At 40.3% G+C, this 26,390-nt stretch overlaps 1 protein-coding gene across 3 annotated transcripts in view; it reads left to right on the forward strand.

Annotated features, from left to right (window-relative positions):
• The window catches only part of FMN1 (formin 1), a 429,179-nt gene that overhangs the window by 366,137 nt on the left and 36,652 nt on the right, over positions 1-26,390 (forward strand). For all 3 annotated transcript variants that reach the window (XM_069732424.1, XM_069732432.1, XM_069732428.1), the window contains 6 exons: positions 5,719-5,780; positions 6,216-6,304; positions 9,847-9,976; positions 11,022-11,168; positions 15,397-15,456; positions 15,621-15,741. In XM_069732424.1, coding sequence (XP_069588525.1) covers positions 5,719-5,780; positions 6,216-6,304; positions 9,847-9,976; positions 11,022-11,168; positions 15,397-15,456; positions 15,621-15,741 — 609 coding nt within the window. The remainder of the gene's footprint in view (positions 1-5,718; positions 5,781-6,215; positions 6,305-9,846; positions 9,977-11,021; positions 11,169-15,396; positions 15,457-15,620; positions 15,742-26,390) is intronic.

Raw genomic sequence — 26,390 nt, forward strand, 5'->3', positions numbered from 1 at the left:
TGGGGCTAAAGTTAGTTAGGGTTTAGATTACATTTACGGTTGGGAATAGGGTTGGGATTAGGGTTAGGGGTGTGTCAGGGTTAGAGGTGTGGTTAGGGTTACTGTTGGGATTAGGGTTAGGGATGTGTTTGGATTAGGGTATCAGTTATAATTGGGGGGGTTTCCACTGTTTAGGCACATCAGGGGCTCTCCAAACGCGACATGGCGTCCGATCTCAATTCCAGCCAATTCTGCGTTGAAAAAGTAAAACAGTGCTTCTTCCCTTCCGAGCCCTCCCGTGTGCCCAAACAGGGGTTTACCCCAACATATGGGGTATCAGCGTACTCAGGACAAATAGGACAACAACTTTTGGGGTCCAATTTCTCCTGTTACCCTTGGGAAAATACAAAACTCGGGGCTAAAACATATTTTTTGTGGGAAAAAAAAAGGATTTTTTATTTTCACGGCTCTGCGTTATAAACTGTAGTGAAACACTTGGGGGTTCAGAGTTCTCACAACACATCTAGATTAGTTCCCTGGGGGGTCTAGTTTCCAATATGGGGTCACTTGTGGGGGGTTTCTACTGTTTAGGTACATTAGGGGCTCTGCAAATGCAATGTGACACCTGCAGACCATTCCATCTAAGTCCTCATTCCAAATGGAGCTCCTTCCCTTCCGAGCCCTCCCATGCGCCCAAACAGTGGTTCCCCCCCACATATGGGGTATCAGCGCACTCAGGACAAATTGGACAACAAATTGTGGGGTCGAATTTCTCCTGTTACCCTCAGGAAAATACAAAACTGGGGGCTAAAAAATAATTTTTGTGGGAAAAAATTTTTGTTTTATTTTTACGGCTCTCCATTATAAACTTCTGTGAAGCCCTTGGTGGGTCAAAGCGCTCAGCACACATCTAGATAAGTTCCTAAGGGGGTCTACTTTCCAAAATGGTGTCACTTGTGGGGGGTTTCTACTGTTTAGGTACATTAGGGGCTCTGCAAACGCAATGTGACACCTGCAGACCATTCCATCTAAGTCTGCATTCAAATGGCACTCCTTCCCTTCCGAGCTCTCTTATCCGCCCAAACAGTGGTTCCCCCCACATATGGTGTATCATCGCACTCAGGACAAATTGGGCAACAAATTTTGGGGTCCAATTTCTCCTGTTACCCTCAGGAAAATACAAAACTGGGGGCTAAAAAATAATTTTTGTGGGAAAAAAATTTTGTTTAATTTTTACGGCTCTGCATTATAAACTTCTGTGAAGCACTTGGTGGGTCAAAGTGCTCACCACACCTCTAGATAAGTTCCTTAGGGGGTCTACTTTCCAAAATGGTGTCATTTGTGGGGGGTTTCAATGTTTAGGCACATCAGTGGCTCTTCAAACGCAACATGGCGTCCCATCTCAGTTCCTGTCAATTTTGCTTTGAAAAGTCAAACGGCGCTCCTTCCCTTCCGAGCTCTCCCATCCGCCCAAACAGTGGTTTACCCCCACATATGGGGTATCAGCGTACTCAGGACAAATTGTACAACAACTTTTGGGGTCCAATTTCTTCTCTTACCCTTGGGAGAATAAAAAATTGGGGGCAAAAAGATAATTTTTGTGAAAAAATATGATTTTTTATTTTTACGGTTCTACATTATAAACTTCTGTGAAGCACTTGGTGGGTCAAAGTGCTCACCACACCTCTAGATAAGTTCCTTAGGGGGTCTACTTTCCAAAATGGTGTCACTTGTGGGGGGTTTCAATGTTTAGCCACATCAGGGGCTCTCCAAACGAAACATGGCGTCCCATCTCAATTCCAGTCAATTTTGCATTGAAAAGTCAAATGGCACTCCTTCGCTTCCGAGCTCTGCCATGCGCCCAAACAGTGGTTTACCCCCACATGTGGGGTATTGGCATACTCAGGACAAATTGTACAACAATGTTTGGGGTCCATTTTCTCCTGTTACCCTTGGTAAAATAAAACAAATTGGAGCTGAATTAAATTTTTTGTGAAAAAAAGTTAAATGTTCATTTTTATTTAAACATTCAAAAAATTTCTGTGAAGCACCAGAAGGGTTAATAAACTTCTTGAATATGGTTTTGAGCACCTTTAGGGGTGTAGTTTTTAGAATGGTGTCACACTTGGGTATTTTCTATCATATAGACCCCTCAAAATGACTTCAAATGAGATGTGGTCCCTAAAATAAAATGGTGTTGTAGAAATGAGAAATTGCTGGTCAACTTTTAACCCTTATAACTCCCTAACAAAAAAAATTTTGGTTCCAAAATTGTGCTGATGTAAAGTAGACATGTGGGAAATGTTACTTATTAAGTATTTTGTGTGACATATCTCTGTGATTTAATTGCATAAAAATTCAAAGTTGGAAAATTGCGAAATTTTCATAATTTTTGCCAAATTTCCGTTTTTTTTCACAAATAAACGCAGGTACTATCAAAGAATTTTTACTATTGTCATGAAGTACAATATGTCATGAGAAAACAATGTCAGAATCACCAGGATCCATTGAAGTGTTCCAGAGTTATAACCTCATAAAGGGACAGTGGTCAGAATTGTAAAAATTGGCCCGGTCATTAACGTGCAAACCACCCTTGGGGGTAAAGGGGTTAAGACTACATTTTCTGGCAGTTTGATTTTTTTTTTTTTAATTTTAATCAATAGCTTAGAATGGCCAAAAGTATCAAGTTAACCAGAACTCTCTTTACTCGTTCTCACTGGATTCCGCATCCTGACTTCCAGTGATGCTCTGACAATGACATATGATTGAACGCCTGCCCATGTCAAAACCTCATTAACACAGGCCAGAATGTAGGGAAACCCAGGAAGCAACAGGGGATTCATAAAGGGTGTATTAACTTTTTATTTTAAGCTGATGTAAGCTTTGGGTGAAAAACTTCAAGGTGCTACATAACCCCTTCACAATCTGCTGATTTTTGCACTTTGACTTTTTTCTTTAACCCTTTCCATGAGCTATAACTTTTTTTTTTTCCATTGACCTACTCGCATGAGTACCTATTTTTTGCATGATGAGTTGTAGTTTTGACTACCACCATTTATTTTACCATGCAATGTATGAAAAATTGATAAAAATAATAAAAACCTATCAAAAAGTTAAATTATAAAAACACTAACTGTAATTCCACTAATGTTTTACGAGTTTTGTTTGTAAAAGTGATTATGACCAAACTTGTATTTTTTTAAAATATTTTCTGAGACCCATAACTTTTTTTTCCATTACTAGAGGTTTTGTAAAAGCTTCTTTTTTTTTTTTTTTACACAGAGCTGATTTTTTTTTTTTTATTGAAACCATTTTGATATGCTTAAAAGGTTTTTTATTGACTTATTTGAAAAGCGCGAAGGCTGATAAATTACAAATCTAGTGGGTTTTTTTTCATTTAATTTCTTTTAACTTATGGTTTAATTAACTTTGTATTTATCAGATTTTTGCATATAGTATCATTGCAAATCAATATATTTACGCTGCATTTTATTTTTAAACTTAGAAGTGCGAGAGGAATTTAACTTTATTTTTTTGTTTAAAACTATATACTTTTTTACATTACTTTTTGTCACCAAGGGTACTCGAATCTGCGATAGTTGATCTTCTAGTTTACTGTAGTATTGAAATAATATAATTGGCATCTTCCTGTGAAGCCCAGCATGGCAGTAATGGGGGCCTTCAATCTGCACCCCACAATTGTATCTTGAGGGGGTAAATTAAAGCTGTTTTACAAGCCCACTGGCAAATCACTCTATTTGAATGCTATTCTTAGCAGTGATGTAACTTGAAGTTCATGGTTCTCAATGCAAAATCATCAATGCGGCCCACAATTATTGCAATTCTTTAATAGTATATTAGTCTTTTCATATAGACCAAAAGGATTAATTGGAGCCCTTTGGCTCCAGGGCCCGGTTGTGATTGCATACCCTGCCCCTATTGCAGTTACGCCCCCTGGCTCTTAGTGATTAAGAGCAGCAATTAGATGGTTAAACTGCAGCAATTGGAGAAAGCTTGGTTTACTGATATTACAGGAAGAGGTTGGCTTTGTTAGGGTGTTTTCACATTGCGTTTACACACGTTTATTTAGTGACTCTGTCGGGGCTTGAAACCCATGCAAAACGGGATTCGGATGTATGCGTCGACATGGCCATAGAATGTAATGGTGCTGACAGAGCGGACATGTGCACTAACGTACATTATTTTCAGGCACATACGTCTGCTGGAAATGGGAACCCAGATGCAGTCCACTACTTCTGAGTGTCCGCCTCCAGTAGGCATGTACAGGCCCGAAAATGATGCACGTCAGAGTGCATGATCGCTCTGCCAACACCAATATAGTCTATGGCCCCTTCAGCGCATGAGTTTCAAATGTAAGCCCTGACAGAGCCACTGAATGGGTGCCAAAACACAATATAAAGCACCCGAATACAGCTAGCCAAGTAAGGTGCAGGTTCAGCACCTGTTCAATTTAATTTGCTACTCATACACCTTAACCATAATCTTTAAAATTCCCTTGCTTTTATGCAAATTTACTTGGAAGGATTAATTGCTTTGAGACCTGCCGTACATATACAGAGAAAACATTGGATTGCACCCGGACCAATGGTAGTCTATGTTGGTCGATTTTTTTAACTTTTTTGTCCTCGGACCACGATGTTCTGAGAGAAAATATCGCTGCATGTCCCAGTTTGATCCAATGTTTGACCAACACTGACACTGTGGAGAAGATGGAGAAATTTTGTTCTCCATCTACTCCTCTTCTGAGAGAATCAGATCAAACTCCAATCAGAATGCGATTTGCATAATTGGTCCAATTATCGCGAATGAGAGAATCTTTGGCTGTCTGACCCAGACCCTAGCCTTAAGGTCATCACTGTGATGAAACTTTGCTCCTTGCTATTAGGACCATTGTCAGCAATTTGACAGATTAAAAGAACCATCTGTAACAGTGCACTTCCTACAGACTGGGTATAATTTTTAAGTATCTTTTACCGAATAAGGAAACCAAAATTGCTGACACACAATCCTCTTGCAGTTAGAATTTGTTGTGAAACTGTTGTCTAAAATTGCTGGCTAAGGAGATACTTGATTAAATGTATTCTTGGAAAAATTTGATTAATGTCTTGGAAGGAATTTGTACATACAAGCAAATTGTGCTCTGTAGAGTAATAAAATCTATATACAGACTGGACTGTGGCTGTACATATATGCACATATCCTAATGCTTGTGCACTTGGAATAACAAAACAAAAACCAGAGCAAAACCTTAAACCCTACGGTAAAAGAATTGCTTTCAGACATTACTATTTATTTGGGCAGTGCTTTTTGCGTAAATTTCAACCTTAATTTCTTTTTGACCCTCAAACACATTGTTCATAGGCATTTTGATTTGATGTTTCCTTTCTTACTACTTTTTTTCCCTTGGTCAGGTTAGACATGACGAACTGGTGGCTAAGGATACACCACACATCATCTACAGCTTTTTAAATGGAATGGATGGTTGGGTCTTCCCTAGCCACAAGTCTGTGATTACTTGAGGGAAAAGGCGCTAAAAAAATTATCAGACCATTTCTTTCATTGGTTTTGATGACTGCTTTACTCTGATTTGTGTAATCTGTCTACAAAGTGTTTCTAATCTAGTTTTATCCCAATACAAATCATCAACCAGAATATTTGTGCTTTGAAGCATGTAGATAATTTTATTCTCTCAATAATGTTTGATTTTTCTTTCCACAGCTATCTTAAATGTAGATGATTCAGTAGTTGATCTGGAAACATTAGAAGCTTTGTACGAAAATGTAAGTACATATTAACTGTCTAAATTTCACATCACCTAGTGCTACTATTTTTATATTTCATTGCTGATGTAACCGTTTTTTGCCTATAATGCGGTTGGGTGGTTCTTGTAATCTTAGTACAGTTTGCCTGTTAGATAAACAGTCTCAATTTTTTATCACTGTACAAGACTTTAGGCGGACAATATAGACAACCTGCTATCTTGCAGTTACATCCATCATGTGATATCTTGTCTGCAGTAATGTCCATATGTTTCTGAGCAACATAATTATAGTGATAAAACCTTTTGTATATATTTGTTTGCATAGTAATTAAATGATTACATAGTAGCTGAGCCAAGATATTACTTTTTTATTTTAATTCCAATAGTGTGTATATAAATCGTGTAAATATAACATGCATACATAACTAATTTTTGCCTTTTTTATATTATTTAGAGGGCTCAAAAGGATGAGCTGGAAACTATCAAAAAGCATTATGAGACCTCTACTGCAGAAAATGTGAAGCTGCTGGACAAACCCGAACAGTAAGAGCCATGACATCTGCTCCTAGTCATTTTATAATATTGCAGTTAATAATGTCACTGAAATCTGTATCTATCGTTAGATGAGCGATTCCAATATAAGCTAGTTATGTGAATGCCAAGTTTGGGTGATGGCTCATTGTGTTGGAGCCACTTAGCTTTTTGCTAAAACTACTGAATTTTTCAGACTATAAGGCACACCTAAGTTTTGGATGAGGAAAGTAGAAAAAAAAACTTGAAGGAAAAATGTGGTCACTACATACTGTTATGGAAGGGGGGGGGGTGGAGCTGCTACTGACACTGCTATAAGGGTAATATCCCCATCCTAGTATATATATGCCCTCCCCATCCTGATATATATGTCCCCATCCTGGTATACATGGCTCCCCATCCTGGTACACACAGCTCCACATCCTGGTAGACATAGCTCCCCATCCTGGTATACATGGCCCCCATCCCCATTCTGGTATACATGGTCCCCATCTTCATCCTGGTATAAATATGGTCCCCATCCCCATCCTGGTATATGTGGCCACCATCACTATCCTGGTATACAGTACAGACCAAAAGTTTGGACACACCTTCTCATTTAAAGATGTTTCTGAATTTTAATGACTATGAAAATTTTACATTCACACTGAAGGCATCAAAACTATGAATTAACACATGTGGAATTATATACTTAACAAAAAAGTGTGAAACAACTGAAATTATGTCTTATATTCTAGGTTCTTCAAAGTAGCCACCTTTTGCTTTGATGATTGCTTTGCACACTCTTGGCATTCTCTTGATGAGCTTCAAAAGAGGTAGTCACTGGGAATGGTCTTCGAACAATCTTGAAGGAGTTCCCAGAGATGCTTAATACTTGTTGGCCCTTTTGCCTTCACTCTGCGATCCAGCTCACCCCAAACCATCTCGATTGGGTTCAGGTCTGGTGACTGTGGAGGCCAGGTCATCTGGCGTAGCACCCCATCACTCTCCTTCTTGGTCAAATAGCCCTTACACAGCCTGGAGGTGTGTTTGGGGTCATTATCCTGTTGAAAAATAAATGATGGTCCAACTAAACGCAAACCGGATGGAATAACATGCCGCTGCAAGATGCTGTGGCAGCCTTGCTGGTTCAGTATACCTTCAATTTTGAATAAATCCCCAACAGTGTCACCAGCAAAGCACCCCCACACCATCACACCACCTCCTCCATGCTTGACGGTGGGAACCAGGCATGTAGAATCCATCCGTTCACCTTTTCTGCGTTGCACAAAGACAATGTGGTTGGAACCAAAGATCTCAAATTTGGACTCATCAGACCAAAGCACAGATTTCCACTGGTCTAATGTCCATTCCTTGTGTTCTTTAGCCCAAATAAGTCTCTTCTGCTTGTTGCCTGTCCTTAGCAGTGGTTTCCTAGCAGCTATTTTACCATGAAGGCCTGCTGCACAAAGTCTCCTCTTAACAGTTGTTGTAGAGAGGAGTCTGCTGCTAGAACTCTGTGTGGCATTGACCTGGTCTCTAATCTGAGCTGCTGTTAACCTGCGATTTCTGAGGCTGGTGACTCGGATAAACTTATCCACAGAAGCAGAGGTGACTCTTGGTCTTCCTTTCCTGGGGCGGTCCTCATGTGAGCCAGTTTCTTTGTAGCGCTTGATGGTTTTTGCCACTGCACTTGGGGACATTTTCAAACTTTTCCCAATTTTTGGGACTGACTGACCTTCATTTCTTAGAGTAATGATGGCCACTCGTTTTTCTTTACTTAGCTGCTTTTTCTTGCCATAATACAAATTCTAACAGTCTATTCAGTAGGGCTATCAGCTGTGTATCCACCAGACTTCTGCACAACACAACTGATGGTCCCAACACCATTTATAAGGCAAGAAATCCCATTTATTGAACCTGACAAAGCACACCTGTGAAGTGAAAACCATTCCCAGCGACTACCCCTTGAAGCTCATCAACAGAATGCCAGGAGTGTGCAAAGCAGTCATCAAAGCAAAAGGTGGCGACTTTGAAGAACCTAGAATGAGAAATAATTTCAGTTGTTTCACACTTTTTTAAGTATATAATTCAACATGTGTTAATTCATAGTTTTGATGCCTTCAGTGTGAATATACAATTTTCATAGTCATGAAAATGCAGAAAAATCTTTAAATGAGAAGGTGTGTCCACACTTTTGGTCTGTACTGTATATGGCCACCATCGCCATCCCCATCCTGATATATATGGCCACCCTCTCCATCCTGGTATACATGGCCCCTTCATCCCCATCCTGCTATATATGGCCACCATCCCCATCCTTGTATACATGGCCACCATCCCCATCCTGGTATACATGGCCCCTTCATCCCCATCCTGCTATATATGGCCACCATCCCCATCCTGGTATAGATGGCCATCATCCCCATCCTGGTTTACATGGCCATCATCCCCATCCTGGTATACATGGCCACCATCCACCATCCTGGTATATATGGCCACCCTCCACCCCTCCACATCCTGGTATACATGGCCCTTTCATCCCCATCCTGCTATATATGGCCATCATCCCCATCCTGGTATACATGGCCCCTTCATCCCCATCCTGCTATATATGGACACCATCCCCATTCTTGTACACATGGCCACCATCCCCATCCTTGTATACATGGCCACAATCCCCATCCTTGTATACATGGCCATAATCCCCATCCTTGTATACATGGCCACCATCACCATCCTGGTATACATGGCCACCATCCCCATCCTGGTATACATGGCCCCTTCATCCCCATCCTGCTATATATGGCCACCACCCCCATCCTGGTATACATGGACTCATCCCCATCCTGGTATATATTGCCACCATCCCCATCCTGTTATACATGGCCCCATCACGCTGCACACAGAAAAAAGAAAAAAAAAAACATTCTACTTGCCTTCCCTCCCCTCCCTCGCAGCTGCGTCCTGTTCTGATACCAGCAGCTTTTTTGAGCATGTAACAGCGCATGACGTCACTGCCATGCGCCCTCAAACACTGAGGTCAGCTGTCGAAATATGCATTGTGCTCCACACCTGGGATTATGGGCATGAAGAGCAGTGAATATTCATTTTCTTTAATAGCAGGCACAGTGTTAGCTGCAGCCTCCGACTTCCTGCAGCTGCTGTGCGATTACATGTGCCTGCTATTAAAGAGAATATATATTCACTTCTCTCCATTCCCATAGTACCTCCCACCTCTCGGTGCCAGCTCAGTGCCTTGAGGTGGGAGGGATTATGGGTAGCTGAGAGCAGTGAATATTCATTCAACAACGTGCACAGTGTTAGCCGCAGCAGCTGGATCCTGCCTCCTGTGACCCGCTCTTCTGCTGCTACTTCTCTCCCATCCACAGCCACAGGGGACATATATAAGGTACATCCAGACTGTAAGACGCACCCCTCCCCCTTTCTTCCAAAATTTTGAAGGAGAAAAGTGTCTTATAGACTGAAAAATATGGTAATTATTTTTTAGTATATGTTTAATGACCTGTTTTCTTTTGCTCATAGATTTCAAAAGGGTATTTTTTTTTATCCAGGTTTTTATACGAGTTATCTCAGATCCCAAATTTTACACAGCGAGCAAAGTGTATAATTTTCCAGTCCGTCTTTGCGGAAGGAATTGGCTCAGTTCATAGGAAAATAGACATAGTCACACAGATCTGCAAGGTGAGTGTTACTGAATGTCCTTTCAATGATCCAGAGAATGGCGCTTTGGAAGAAGGTACCGTATAGATGAAAGCAGGTGATCAGTGCAATTAACTTATGGTAATTTGTTGTTTATGGATCTACTGGAGAAAGCTGATCAGAGCCCTTTTCTCGGAATTGACAGTCCTATGAAGTAGTGAATCGCTATTTTGGGAATAACTTTTATATAATACTTTAATTATTGCATTCTCAAAAGTATGCTCTTAAAATCTTTGTCAACTAAAAATGTTCTTGCTCATAAATTTGTATTTTTCCCAGTAGTTTTTAAAACTTATGGTATAATGCAGATCCAAGTCATGTAAGGCTTTAGGGTATGTGCACACGTTGCGGAAAGGTGTTCAGATTTTTCCGCACTGATTTTGGTAAATCCGCAGGAAATCCACACTGCGGAATTACCGTGGATTTACCACGGTTTTTCCGCGGTTTTACATCTGCGGATTCCTATTAAGGAGCAGGTGTAAACCGCTGCGGAATCTGCACAAAGAATTGACATGCAGCAGAATAACCAACACGCGTAGTTTCCACGTGTTTTTTTTCCGCAGCATGTGCACTGCGGATTTTGTTTTCCATAGGTTTACATTGTACTGTAAACTCTAGGAAATCGGCTGCGAATCCGCAGCGGCCAATCCGCTGCGGATCCGCAGCAAAATCCGCAACGTGTGCATATAGCCTGACTGCTTTCTTTAGTTTTCGACCTAAAACTTTGGGACAAAGATTTGTTAAGTTGTAAGTGGAGGTTTGATGGAGCTTTTTTTTTGCACTTGTTTCATAGATTTAAAGTCTACGAACCTGACGGAAACTGAAGTGTAGAGTACTCAGTTGTCTCCATTAACCCAATGGACTTTGTGCTGATTTTCCATTTAAATGTTTTAACCATTATGCTATTTAATCTCATTTACGGTACAGTTGAGCGATCACAATGAACTTCTTGCTTGGGGTTCCCCCTATTCTAGTGACTGTGGGACATCATTGTAGACGTTGGTACATTGCTGTGTTTATTTTTCAGAGCTTGTTGGAATTGGCTGCTGTAAAAGACATAATGGGCTTAATTCTTGCCTTTGGAAACTATATGAATGGAGGCAACCGGACGAGAGGACAAGCAGATGGATTTGGGCTGGAAATTCTGCCAAAACTTAAAGATGTCAAGAGTAGAGTAAGCTCCAGACCTTTACATTTTTCAATTTAAAACCCTGCTGTTCTGTTTGGTCTGGGGAGACCTATTTTGAACTTTGGTATTTTTTGGGGTGTTCAAGATGCGGTTCTGAAACTTGTGGTTGATTGACTTAAATGAGGATGGGTCGGTCGGCCACGGGTTTCAGAGCCGCATCTTGAATATTTTAAAGAATATTGAAGTTCAAAGTCGGTCATTTTTGACCAACAGAACAGCAGGGTTAATTAACTTTTTAAGAGAATAAAAATGAAACTTATATTCAGGATTATTTATTTTTTATGTGGTGGTGTGTTTTTGTTTTTTTAAACTGCTTTACTGCTTTTGTCATATTGTAAATTGCAAAATGAGGCTGTTGGCAACCACGTCATAGTTGTGTTTTACTTTCCACTGGATCAACACTTCAGATATATAGACAGGTTTTGATGGACTTTTGTCTGTAACATAGTAGTAAATAAAAAGTGATCAATAATTTATAATAGTAGTAATAAAATCAGGTGGCGAGAATTAATATGCATAAATAAAAAGCAATTCTGACAAGATGAAAACACATGAAATAGTGTGATACATCTCACAGATGGAGAAATTAATCTCTTGTTAGTGTTTTAAGGCAAGATAAGATCATACAGTTTACTGCTTTCCTCTAGTTTCTGTTGGGCTTTGTATCGTTAATATGGAACTAAAACTTAAGGCAATCTCAAAAGTTTTAACACTATAGAATATTACCAGAATGTCATCTTGCTGATTATAATGACAGGAAGCACCATTGATCTTCAAAATCAAGTGGCCATATTAACCTTAAATAACAAGTTTTCCACCCGCGCAGTGACTGTTAAGATCCTCCGCAGTGGAGGGAACTCTAATGTTGCCCCATTAACTGAATTTCTCCAATCTTTCAGTATTTTTTTTTTCAATGAGCAATTTGACACAATTACAAATACCCATGTTGACCCTTGACATGCAAAATCTTTGACTTGGAAAAATGATTTTTACATTTGTTAGTGGTTAATTTTCATTCCTTTATTCATGTTCAGCCCCCTACCACCATTACCACACTTAGCCAACTGATCCAATCTACAGATTTTTCCCTTGTAGTTATGAAGACTAGATGTCAGGTCTTTTTGTATCCTTGGTGCTGTGATATCAGTAGCACATACAGTGTCAACACAACATCTATCATGCTCTTATTTCTTCTTTTCTATAACCTGGTTTCTCTGCTTTCCCTGAGACTGTAGATACTTTGTCCACTCTCCATGCTATGGCGTTCTGTATTCAATTACATCCCATTTCCTGACACAATGTCTAGTACTGAGAGAAGGGAGGAAGAGTATATCATTACCAGGAGCTGAAATGGATTTGTAACATTTGTGTAAAAGCATGAAGCCAAGTAAAGGACTTCCCAACACTGTGCAGCAGCAAAATGGTTGAAAATGTTTAATGAAGTCTAGAAAATGACTTAATGTTGCATTTAGGAAGAAAATTCCACATAGCCTTTAAAATGATAAGCAAAGCCTTCCAAAATGTTTTTGCAATGAGATAATCATCTTCACGGGTATTGGTTGAGCGACTTTACAGTTGCCGGTATTGTACAAATTAAGAGGTTTGTCCTGTCTGCACTTTGTGATACATTTTGTTAGCGGTCCATTCATAAAATAAAATCTGCAGCCAATAGTGCTTATAATAATTATTTTTATTTATATAGCGCTAACACATTCCACAGCACTTCACAATTAAGGTTCTGCTCATGGCACCTACAGGGAAGTAGCAGTGATTTTGTAATTGCGTGCATGGTGGTTGTTGCATTTCTTACAATAGAATATTCCAAAGAAACAATGTACAAGATCGTATGTTTAAAAGTAAAATAACGAACAGACTTTGGCACAAAACCAGAGCTTCGGCGTAAAGAATGGTATTTGCAATGGTTGGTATTGATATGTTGTGCCTAGCTGGTAGATGACAAGTTGATTGAATTCCATTCAGAGGGTGTTGTATGTGTTAAAGAAATGTATATTGAGTGTTTCCCATGTGTGAATTAATGATTGGTGGATCCTTATCTGTTGGGCTGCTTATATGTGGTGACATGTGTCTGGCTGTCGGAGAAGTCCAGTGGAACCATTTGTGGAATGTCGGAGTTGTGTGAAGACTTGGGTGACATAATTGTGAGTTGTAGATCTCCCCCTAGGGAATAGTCTACTGATACACTGTATACTTGCCAAGACATCTGAAAGTCCTTGATTATAAGTTGATACATGGAAAAAGCTTATATACATGTTTGATAAACAATAAAGCGCTAAACTGTCTTGTCTGTGACATCTAAAGTTGAAGGTAACTCCTCCCTGTGGTCATAAATAGTACAATATTACAGTAGGTACACCTATGAGGACATACTGAGCACTTTTGATGATTAGGAGGATTTCGCATTGCCCAATTTTTTTTTTCAAAATATATTTTGCTAATTTGATATCCTGTTGAGCAATTCTTCTGTAGTATTAGCAAATTAATGTTATTATGAGTAGAAAAATTGGTGTGTACACCTATTTGTAATATTGGCTCTGCTTACTAGAGATGAGCGAATTTGTTTGGGTTCCCTCTTATTCGGCAAGCTATAGCGCTTGCCGAATAAGCTGCAGAGGAAATCCAGCTTCCTGGATAGCGCCGGCTGATCAGCGCTGCAGCTGCATGTGTTGTGGCTATGTGACAGTCACGACACATGCATGGAGAGACCAACAAACAAGCAAATTCACTCATCTCTACGGCTTACCCCTCCACCACTTTTTTTTTTCTAGATTGACTTGACTGGCTTTACTTATTGTGACTGCACACAATTTGCAGCTTTTGGTTGGTTTTGCTTATAAAATGTATTGATAGATTGTATAAAAAATATGAAGTTGTCATCCTAGGTCTAAACTTTAAAGGGGGTTTCTCATAAGAGACATTTATGGCATTGCCACAGGATATCTGATAGATGTGGGTAGGAATATACTTAGCCTAATTCACAGCTCCTATAGCATTTAATGCAAGAGAAAGCATGCTTTGGCTACCATCTCTCCAGTCACTGCAGGTCAGTCGCAAGCTGGAATGTGCGATCGGTGGACCACCATTCTTTTAGATTATTGTGGGTCCCAAAGATGGAATTTGCATGTCAGACATTTATGGAATATTCTTTAGCTATGTCTTAAATGCGTATTGTGACACTACCACTTTAAGCTTGTTTTCAAGGACTGTGACAGGTATTTAAATATGATGTCATTTTAGTATGTACCATATTTTTTGGACTATAAGACTCACTTTTTTCCCAAAACTTTTTTGGGGAAAACAAGGGTGCAACTTATAGTCAACATGTACTTACAGTTAGCATGGTGGCAGCAGGAGTCAGGCAATTCTTCCGGTTTTCCGACACTGCAGGGCGATGGTCTTGCTCCCATCCCATTCTGGTGTAGCAGGTTTGGTTGTGTGAGGGGCTCCAGTGACATTTTGTGAAAGCCTGAAGCCCTCGAACTTCTATTTCCTTGATGCTGTGGCCTCCAGGAAAATGGCCGCCAGAGGCAGCGCATGCGCAGATTGAGATCTCTGCTCTGAGATATTGTCTCCCGAGCATTCAGGGCGAGATCTCGTTGCTGAGATCTCAATCTGTGCATGCGCTGCCTCCGGCTGCCATTTTCCTGAAGGCCACAGCATCAAGGCAATAGAATTGCAGGGGCTTCGGGCTTTCACAAAATGTCGCCATAGTCCACACACCACTGAACCTGCCACACCTGACTGGGATGGGACAAAATAATCGCCCTGCAGCACCAGACTGGGATAAGTTTCCCCGGAGGCCACCGCATAGCAGCCATGCTTTCACAAAACGTTGCCGTAGCCCCTCGCACAGAAATACCTGCGCACCAGTCTGGGTAATATCATCGCCGGACCACCAAATACCCCCTGTGAATCCGCTGCCTATCCCCCCTGGTAAGCTGAATTCAGGACTGGAAGACGGACCCCCCATTTGATGCATTAATTTTTTCCCCCATTTGCCTTCAGAAAATTGGGTGCGTCTTATGGTCCGGTGCGTCTTATGGTCCGGTGCGTCTTATATCCAAAAATGCAGTATATACATATTGGCCTGTTCATTTCTCACAGTAGCCAGTAGCTGACATTACATTTCATGTTATTTAACATTGTTTCATTTTGCATTCTATCATAAGATGACTGTAATTTCCTCTGTCGTCAGGATAATGGGCTCAGTCTGGTTGATTACGTGGTCCGGTATTATCTGCGCCACTTTGACAAGGTAAGAGTAAGAGAGTTGTTTGAATTCCTTAATGTGATATTGGCTCTTTGTTATTGTTTATGCCCTCAATTTTTTTATTTTTTTATTTTTTTTTTTTTACATCTTTTTATAATATTTTGTTTATCAACATAGAAACTGAGTTCTGAGAACTTTCTTTTCTGTAGGATGGTGGTACCGATAAAAGTGTCTTCCCGATGCCTGAGCCGCAAGATTTCATGCTGGCCGCGCAGGTGAAGTTTGAGGATCTGGAAAAAGACTTAAGAAAGCTGAGAAAAGATCTAGAAGGTAAATAAATTGTCTTTCTTTGAAGCATTCAAGGTATAAAATTACGCAGATATGATATAATAAAAAGTGGCAGTACATGACAGTATTGAGTGAGTTGTTGAATGTCAAACCTGAGAAAAGGCATGAGAATTTATCACGTTGAAGAGAACCTGACAAATACTGCTCTATCCACTGGCAACAATAATGTTGGCTCATTCATTTGAATGACTGCCATGTAACACCACATTTCTCTTGCCGTGGCCACCGACTAGTTGTGTCCCTCCACAACCTTCCCAGCTGATCAAGGTTGTCAACTGATTGACGCAAATCAATAAAATCATTGTCAGGGATTCCTAATTTAGACAAGTTGTCCAGCTGGCACAGCTACTTTAAGTATCAGACACCACTTAAATTATTTTACTAAAATTTGTCAACTTAAAATTTCAGTGTCACAAATTTATTGTCTGTGTAAATATTTATTTTAGTGAATTTCCTTATTTAACATTTTAGAACCAAAAATCAGTCATTACTGGGAAGCAGATCAGCAGATGAATGATCAGTCTGGGATCTAACGACAAGAAAAAACAAATGTTTTTCAAATGGGGATGATAATAATGGAAATCTAATTTCTCGGCAATATGAAATGATAACATTAATGTAAACAATATGAATACTTTGTTAATATATGATGTGTATAACAATAATAAAAATGAACTTGGGGGTGGGAGGTTCAGTACCCGTGTACATCAAATCTGTGGGAAATGGACTTGAAGCATGCAAGAATTCCTCTCTGTCATCTGTAAGGCCATGTGTTTAACTCCACAGAGCTTTCTTGTTTAATAAGAGAAATACTTCTCCCCGCACTTGTGTAACAACAACTTAACAGCTCCAAGAAAAGAATTTTCAATTGGTAAAAAGGGATTGAGGAAGAAAAGCGCAGGGCCAAGATTAGAGAGGGGAGGGCGTTTTAAAGCTGGGACATAAAATAAACAGTTTATAAGCTTTGCTTACGCTTTGACGGGTATGTTTGAGGCTGGAAGATCAAAGGCTGCCGTAGCAGCACCATGTAGATTGGGTTTCTTAATTTTAAGATATTTCTTTTTCTAATATATTATTGAAAGAAAACTTTTAATTTGCAGAAGTCTCATTGTTGTTCATGTTTTATAAGGATCTTGGTTAATGTTTTCCTTAAGCTGACAGACAAAAAAAAAAACCCTTTCTTTTGGTTCATGTAGAAAATTAGCAGAAGTGATCAGTTCCCTTGCTTGACTATAACTTCGCTGGGGCCAGACACCCGACATATCAACTGATAGCTGCTCCTGCACTACCTGAGAACGGCCAACCAACCGCGTAGGAATCTGTGTTGCTCCGACACGGTACGCGGTGTACCTCAAGATGCAATTCTGCAAATAAATTTACACCTAGGGACTCCTATTCTCATGGTGGGGATCCCAGTTGTTGAGCCCCCAGTAATCATACCTTTATAACCTATCCTTCTTTCCCCTTAGAATGGAATTCTGTAGATAAAATTATTTTGCCTTCATTTGCATTTACACTTTGAGACCCCCCGATCTCATGACCTTGTAGAAAAACAGTTGCAGACACAGCCAGTGTTCAATAGCTATTATTATTATTATTATTTCTACGGCACCACCATATTCCACATCAGTTTACAATTCAGCTACATAATACACAATTCCACCTGCTTTGGGAGTAGGAGTGGTCCCTTACCTCTTGGGCTCTTGTGTGGCTGCACCAATTGTGCATCCTCCCGTTTGTGCAAAATACCTGTAATCCCATTGTTCCTTGAGCCACATTGGCTGTTTTGGGCAAGTGACAAGGTTCCTTGTGTCACTGCTCATCCGTACACATGCAATATTCCTCTTTAGATTTTGTGTTTTGGGCATCAGTCACTTTGAACCACATAGACTATTTTTCAGTTGTTTTGTTATAGTACACACAAATAATTTTCAGGTTTTTTTTTGTACACCCGTACAATGCACTGATCACACGCGGCGTTCATTATTTTAACCTGTGTATCAGACACTGCCTGCAGTGAAGTGATGCTTTTTTTTCTCTAATCTTAGACATCACCTGAAACTTAAAGGATGTTAAATTCATGTATTATCAAGCATGTAAAACAAGCAGCTTATTTGGACTGACTTGCTCACTGTTGGTGGAATTTTTCAGCACTTTGTATCACATATGTCTATGCCAAATCCACTTTCAAGCAGATGCTAATAAATCTAATCTAGATCAACCTCTTTTGACTTATGAGGCAAGTCGGGTATTTGTCAGGGCTCCATCATTTTTTAACAACAAGCATCGTGTTTTTGTCATCAAAAATATCAGAAATCGAAACTTCAGCATGAACCAGAAATTTGTGTAACTGGTTTTGAATTACCGTAATTCATGAGCGATATGCCATATAGATGTTCAAACAGTGGATGTCGTCTTTTCTGCTAGATCAAGAAAAAAAAACACTATTAACTTGCAGCTATGAGGTTAATCTTAATCTTCATTCTAAAGCTTTGCATCATGTTTATTTTACACAATTATATTGCACCATCAATTTCACATCTTTACAGATCTCATTCCTGTCCCTGATGGGGCTCACAATCTAGATTCCCTATCAGTATGTCTTTGGAATATGGGAGGAAATCAGATAAACCTGGGGGATATCCATGCAAACATGGGGAGAACATACAAACTATTTGCAGAGGTTGTCCTTGGTTGGATTTGAACCCAGCACCTTATCGCTGCAAGGCTGTAGTGCTAACCACTGCGCCACCTTGCTGCCAAGTGTTCAAGCTATGACTTAACATGTCGATTCTGAGTAAGGCATAACAAAAAACCATGATGCAGATCCTAATTAGGGGAAAAATACCTTCCTAACTTCAAATACGTCAATCACACTAGTTCCCTGGCTCAACGTCCCATTACAGAATCCAGTACCCATAACCTGTAATATATTTTTTTTTTCAGAAAGGCATCCAGGTCCTCCTTGAACTTTTGTAGTGAATCAACCATTACAACATCATGTGGCAGAGAGCGTTCCATAGTCTCACTGCTCTTACTGGAAAGAACCCATAGTCTCAATTCTCATGCCGTAAAGAATCCATAGTTCTTACATTACAGAATCTCCATCTGTGATTATGATTAAACCTTCCTGCCTCTTGATGTAGAGGATGCCCCATCGTCACCGTTGAAGGCCTAAGTGTAAAAGGATCATTAAAAAGATCTCTGTACTGCCCCCTTATAAATTTGTACATTGTAATAAGATCACCTCTAAGGCTTATTTTTTTCCAAACTGAATAACCTTAGATTTGATTAACTGTTTTGGTATTGCAGTCACACCCATTCCATTAATAAGCTTGATGGCTCTTCTCTGCACCCGCTCTAGTTCAGCTATCTCCTTATACACCGCAGACAAAAATTGTACTCAGTATTCTAAGCATGGCCACACTAGTGACTTGTATAGAGGCAAAGGTATGTTCTTGTCATGAGAATCTTTGCCTCTTAAAATGTTTCTCGTTATTTTATTAGCTTTGGCAGCAGCTGCTTGGCACTGGTCACTAAGTTGCATTTGCCATCCACCCATACACACAAGTCATTTTCAGAGACTGTTTTACCCAGTGTTTTACTATTTTGTACATAATTATACATTTTGTTTCTTCTGCCCAAGTTCATGAAATTACATTTATCTACACTAAACTTCAATTGCCTTTTTTCTGCCTAAACCTCCAACTTATGATTTTTATGATCAAAACCTACTTTTACACCTTCAAGATTGAAAACCTTTACCCTAAAACTATACATTAACTTTATATTGCACAAATGATTGATTTTAAAGAAGATTTTCACTAGTTGGCCCCAATAATATAATAAAGCTTATATTCACCTACCGTGTTGGTGCCGTTCTCACTGTCGGCACTCGCTCTCCCCGGAGCTCCTTCGCTGCTGTTGTGACACTTGAGCCTGGCACCCAATCAGCGCTGGCATCACTGTCCCTGGCTCCTCTCAAATTGAACAGGAAGAGGAAGTGAGAGATCAGCTACGGCCCGGACTTCATCTTCATGTTTGATTTGTCCAAAGGCCGGGACAGTGACGCCAGTGCTGATTGGGTGCCGGGCTCAAATGTCACAAAAACTACACGATAGCTCCAGAACCCTGAGTTCTGACACCGCTGCAATGGCGCCAGCACGGGAGGGGAGTATAGGTTTTTATTGGGGCCAAATATTTTGATCAAGAAGGGGTTGTCCAAGTAGTGGAAACCCCTTTACCTACAGTCAAAGAAATCCACAGTTCTGTATGTAATCTGTTGGGTTACACCTTTCACTGCATAGTTAAAATTATAAGTTTTATTTGAATAGTATGTATTCATAGGTTTTTTGCTTTTGTTTTCCCGATTATTTTAGATCATCCAGACTGTAGTATTACTCCTTTGATAAAACTTTTAATTGTGGTCAGAATTCACATTTCGTTATGCCGGGCTTAGCACAGTTACCTGGAATATTGAGCACAACATTTTATTTATTTTTACCATTTCATTTCTTATTTATTACAGCTCTAGTAATGCTGCCCACAATTTTCTTTGTCTAAGGTATATAATGTAACATTAGACCTTATGAACTTGTGTTCGTAGACTATAAGGCTACTGATGCTTAAACCTCTCATAAGAGGAAATTTCATGGATTACTTGATCTTACAGAACTTGGAGGTTTGTTTGCATAACCTGGACCCCATTGTGTTGTTATCCTCTTAAGTTTCCTGACCTTTTCTCTTAAAGGTTTCCCTAACATGACACCAGTCTGTGTTCCAATGCTCCACCCACCAAATGTTAGTGGTTGCCACTGTCAATTAGCGTCTCACACTCTTGATTACTGCCACTGATTAGTATGGGTCACTTCAATGTAATAATCTCATAATGATTTCCACGCAGTACTGAAATAGAGAGAAAAGGATGAGAAATTATACATGCACATGAAATATCATTTTCCCCTTCAGCTTTTTTTTTTAATGTAATTTTATACATTAAACACAGTTTTCAGTATTTGAAGGAGTCCCTAGCTTTTTTACAATTCCTTTTTTTCAAGGGTAACCCAAATATGAACTGGTCACAAGTTGTTCCACTGCTGAAACCATCAGCAATCCTATTTAATCTGTGTGGACTGAAGCAGCGCACCTGTAGACAAAACCAGGCATTACATGGTGACTCTGTATTATACATATGTGCTGAGAACTCTTAAGACAGAGGGACACTTGTTGTAGCTGTAATCCACTTGGCTAAGTTATGGAGGTTACAAATGAGAGACTTTTTCTTCTTCTGGGATATTTGTCATTTCTAGGCTGTGCAACCAAAAAAATGAAGAACTGGGGTGGGATCAATAATAGATTTTGTAATATAGTCCCTGGATGGTTTATAAAATTTGGGACCAACTCCCCACTATCTGTTGTATACCTAGTTAGCATTAAAGAAGCACTACCACACATTTTTTTTCTTAATATATTGCAGTAATCATATAGCAATGTGTACTTACATTTGCCCATTTTGCCATTCTACCCAGTTAATTCTTCTCTTTTCCATTAGGTTTATGACATCACCTGATTAAAATCTGACTATATAAATCCTTCTGAGCTCTATATAGAAGCAGGATGTCAATTTTCAATGTTTGATTTGTCAGTCACTGTAAAAGTCCCTGGAAGTGGAGGCAGCAGCTGGATCATGAGTTGAAAATGGGGAATGATAAATGTAGGGACAAGATACTGTTTCAATATAGAGCAGAGAAAAGAGATTAGCTGGTAGAAAGGCAAAATGAGAAATTGTAAGTACACAGTGCCATATAATATTATGACCATAAAATATTAAGAAGGTAAAAACTTTGATTGTAGTGCTTTTGGAACGCCCACCAGGGCTGTGTGGTACCCTGTACCTGGTCCGGTACTTAAAGGGATGTGTCACGGTGGTGGCGACCCGTTCTGTGGCCCTGGGTGCTCATGTTAAGGGAAAAGTTTTGAAAAGAGTTATGAATAAAGTTGTTTTCGTGATGCCAGCTGTGGTTCTCAGTCAGAGGTGACCGACGCGGCTTAAAGGGGTCCACTGGGGTGATGTTATGGCAGCTAAGATGGTATGGCTTCTCACAGGTGAATCTGGGTCACCAGGGCTCCCGGTGTATAGGTGAAGATGGTGAATGATGTAGCAAGATATGGAGGACACAGGTTTGCAGTCTCTTTACCTGGTTTACTGAAGGATTCAGGCAGCCACAGTCCAGGGTCCTGGATTACAGGTAGGGTCTGACCGGCTTGGAAAGCGAGTTGGGAGTCCCCCTTACCAGGTGGGGATAGGAGCCTTCCTTCTAGTGCTGTAGTGTAGTCCCTTGCTGCCTTAAGCCTCTCACAAGGTCCTCACGTGTTCTCTCTGTCCTCCATGTTAGTAGGACACTACCCGTACGACAGGTAGCTTGAGCCTTTTTACAGGGTCTCTATCACGGCCTGTGCTCTCTACTGTGTCCTAAGGTGTAAGGGCAGACAGCTGACATATAATCTAGTTGTCCTGCCGGTTTCTGTTGTGTCACTTTGAGTCCGACTCAACCCCAGTCTTCCAGCCACCGGTGTCTGCGCTCTGTAGGGTGGTAGCCCAGTCGCAGCTTTCTCCCAAGTTCCTCGCTCTTCTGCGCTTCTCTTCCCCTCCACACTCTCTACAGCTTTGTGCAACGTTCTGTTCTATCTCTTTCTTTCCAGGAGCTGCAGCACTTCTCGTGGCTGCACGGCCCCTCTGCTTCCTTCTCCTCTGTCTCTCTGACAGGAACTAACTAACTCCACTTTTCCTCAAGACCAGAATATATATATACGGGAGCCACCCACAAGCTTGATCAGAGCTCCCCCTTCTGGCCTGGAGTGTGAACATGTTGCATGTTTGTGGTTACCTGATAAGAGAGAGCCTTCCTCGCTTCCAAGCATGACATCACTCTCCCCATGGGGAAAGCAATGCCACTGTGACAACCAGGAACCTGGGTTGTCACACTTCTAAAAGTCCCGCAAAACCGCAACACCATCCCTATCAGTTGGTGATTGTGGCAAATCTATAGTAGTATATCACAATACAAAGGTGGATCGATAATTTAACCAGAGTGCAGACAGAAATCCCAAAAAGCATTCACTGTTGTGAACGTGACAGTTGCCCAAGATCACGTGATCATATGCGAGCAATTTGCATAGGTGTGGTCATGTGCTGACTAGACTTTCCTCCACTACTCTGATTGTTCTACATTAGAAGCACAGGAGAGACTAGTCTGCATGTGACCAGAAGTATGCAAATCTCCTACAAGAGGCCACAAGACCATTACTCCGACAATGAGAATACAGGGGAATTGTGACCCCCATGCACATTGTACACTGTCAAGTTTCGACAGTTTGCGGTTACAGAGAGTAATGGCAGACTTTTCTTCTTCTCAAGCTTTTAAAAAAAATTGCAACAGCTGTTAAAATGTTCACAAACAAGAACAATCATTTGCCTGCTTGATTTTAGTTTCTTGGTTCTTGCTCTCTATGGTTCTTATCAAATTTCCAAATAAATTAAACTAAGTTATTTAGTTAATTAGTGAACATAATATGGTCCTATTGGAAATTAGATCAAAAGGAGCATGTGAATATGAGATCATGCCTGACTTAATTTTAGAAGTGAAAGGATGTCTGTAGCTCAGAGATTTTGGCAACAAAAAAAAGCAAATAAAAGCACTTAACTTGACGATCACTTGTAAAACCGCTTCTTTCAGATAGAAAATATAAAAAACATTGTCACAATTTAGTCGTCTTTTTTTTTTTTTTTTTTTTGCCTGACATCAGCAGTGATTAGGCCAATTTTGTACCTGGCCATTTTTATTAGGTCTCTGATTTTGGTTGCGGAATGATTTCTAACTTTAACTGATTAACATTAGGACTAAAAGTTTATGAAAAAAAAACAGATATTTTCTTCTGCTGGTTACATTGTCCTCATAAGTAAACTTCTCCCGCAATTCTCCTATCTTTTTTCAGTCATCGTCTCTTCTGCTTGGCAGTGCACAGAGCTACCAAATTACTAAATGTAACATCCGAATGTGGAAGGACTTCTTCAGATTTAAACAATCAGAGGGGATAATCAGTATAACAAAAACATTAACTACTTTTTTATTTTCTTAAAACCGTTGCCTGTGTACACGATATGCATATCTAAGGATAGTTGGTGGAAAATAAGCTCTCAATCGCACATTGATTCCATTCTACCACTGTCAATCAACAAGTTTCTTATCTACAAACTATCCTTACCAGAATCCTACAAGTTCAGGAAGTTGTGGCTAGAGTGGTTGTTCTTACAAAAGCGGACAGGGGTTGTAGTCATATTTAGATTTGAGCGAATATGTTCTGACTTGGTCGCCGAATCTGAATGTGCCATATTGGTACCCTATTCATGCCGAATTTATGTTTGATGATCGGTTCCTAGCAATATTCTTTTATTTCTACTCCCATTGACTGCAATGACGTTCCGCTGTGTTTGGTGAATATTGCAAAAACAATATTTGCCACTGATTATAATCGGCACTGATTTTTTAAAAAAATTTGCTCAACTCTATATCATAATGCAACATCTAGAGGTGAGAAGATACAACGACAGAGAATACCAATTTTTGGGTGAGGATAATTTGGGACCAACAGGGATTCCCTATGAAGCGCTGTTTCTCTTTCTCCTTTTCTATATATCCTGCCTCCAAGATGTTTGTGGTATTGTAGCTCTTACGTAGTTTTTAATGGGGCTATGTTGCAAAACCAGACACCACCTATAAACCGTGGCGGCACTGTTTCAATTTCGCAAACCAGAAGGATCTTTAGGATATGTTCTCATTCTCATGGAGCAAAAATGCAAAGGATTTCCTGCTGCGCATTTGCTTGTGGGAAGTCCCCCCAGTGTTGGCATAGTGCATTAGATTGTAAGAAATTCCATGCACATGCTGTTAAAAATACTCGCAGGTAGGGTTGAGCGAAACGGGTCGTTCATTTTCAAAAGTCGCCGACTTTTGGCAAAGTCGGGTTTCATGAAACCCGATCCGACCCCTGTGCGGGGTCGGCCATGCGGTACGCGACTTTCGCGCCAAAGTCGCGTTTCAATGACGCGAAAAGCGCCATTTCTCAGCCAATGAAGGTAAACGCAGAGTGTGGGCAGCGTGATGACATAGGTCCTGGTCCCCACCATCTTAGAGAAGGGCATTGCAGTGATTGGCTTGCTGTCTGCGGCGTCACAGGGGCTATAAAGGGGCGTTCCCGCCGACCGCCATGTTACTGCTGCTGATCTGAGCTTAGGGAGAGGTTGCTGCCGCTTCGTCAGAAGCAGGGATAGCGTTAGGCAGGGTCCATTAACCACCAAACCGCTTGTGCTGTAGCGATTTCCACTGCCCAACACCACCTTCGGTGTGCAGGGACAGTGGAAGCTACTTTTTTTTTTTTTTTCCCCCTCAGCGCTGTAGCTCATTGGGCTGCCCTAGAAGGCTCCCTGATAGCTGCATTGCTGTGTGTACGCCGCTGTGCAAACCAACTGCTTTTTTCAAAGCACAAATCCTCTTGTTCCTTCCTTTCTGCACAGCTATCTTTTTGGTTTGTACACACTTTTTATTTAATTTGTGCATCAGTCCACTCCTTATTGCTGCCTGCCATACCTGGCTGAGATTACTGCAGGGAGATAGTAATTGAAGGACACTCCCTGTTTTTTTTTTTTTTTTGTGGGAGATTAAGATTGACATTTCTGCTAGAGTGCCATCCCTGTCTGTGTCATCTCTCACTCAGTGGGCCATAGAAAGCCTATTTATTTTTTTGCTTGATTTGGGTTATAAAATCTACCTGAAAAAATCACTACATCAATCAGTGGGAGAAAAATATTGGCCTCAGGGCTTGTGTGCCACTCCTGACTCCTGTGTGCATCATCACTCACTCAGTGGGCCATAGAAAGCCCATTTTTTTTTTTTTTTTGCTTTATTTGGGTTCTAAATTCTACCTGAAAAAATCAATAAATCAATCAGTGGGAGATTAATATTGGCCTTTGGGCTTGTGTGCCAGTCCTAAGCGTGCCATCTCTCTCTGTCTCTCAGATAGTGGGCCATAGAAAGCCTATTTATTATTTTTTTTATTGGGTTTATAAATTTTCCCTGGAACAAAAAAAAAAAAGTGGGAGATAAATATTGGCCTCTGGGCTTGTGTGCCACTCCTGACTCCTGTGTGCGTCATCTCTCACTCAGTGGGCCATAGAAAGCCTTTTTTTATTTGTTTTCTAAATTCTCCCTAAAAAAAAAAAACAAAAAAAAAAAAACAAATCAGTGGGAGATTAATATTGCCCTTTCTGCTTGTGTGCCAGTCTTGACTCCTGGGTGTGCCATCTCTCTCTCTCTCTCTCCAATTGTGGGCCATAGAAAACCTATTATTTTTTTAGCTTGATTTGGGTTCCAAAATCTACCTGAAAAAATCACTACATCAATCAGTGGGAGATAAATATTGGCCTCTGGGCTTGTGTGCCACTCCTGACTCCTGTGTGCGTCATCTCTCACTCAGTGGGCCATAGAAAGCCTTTTTTTGTTTTATTTGTTTTCTAAATTCTCCCTGAAAAAATCATTTTATTTTATTTGGTTTCTAAATTCTTCCTGAAAAAA

The sequence above is a fragment of the Ranitomeya imitator genome, chromosome 1, assembly GCF_032444005.1.
Source record: "Ranitomeya imitator isolate aRanImi1 chromosome 1, aRanImi1.pri, whole genome shotgun sequence".
Classification (NCBI taxonomy): Eukaryota; Metazoa; Chordata; class Amphibia; order Anura; family Dendrobatidae; genus Ranitomeya; species Ranitomeya imitator.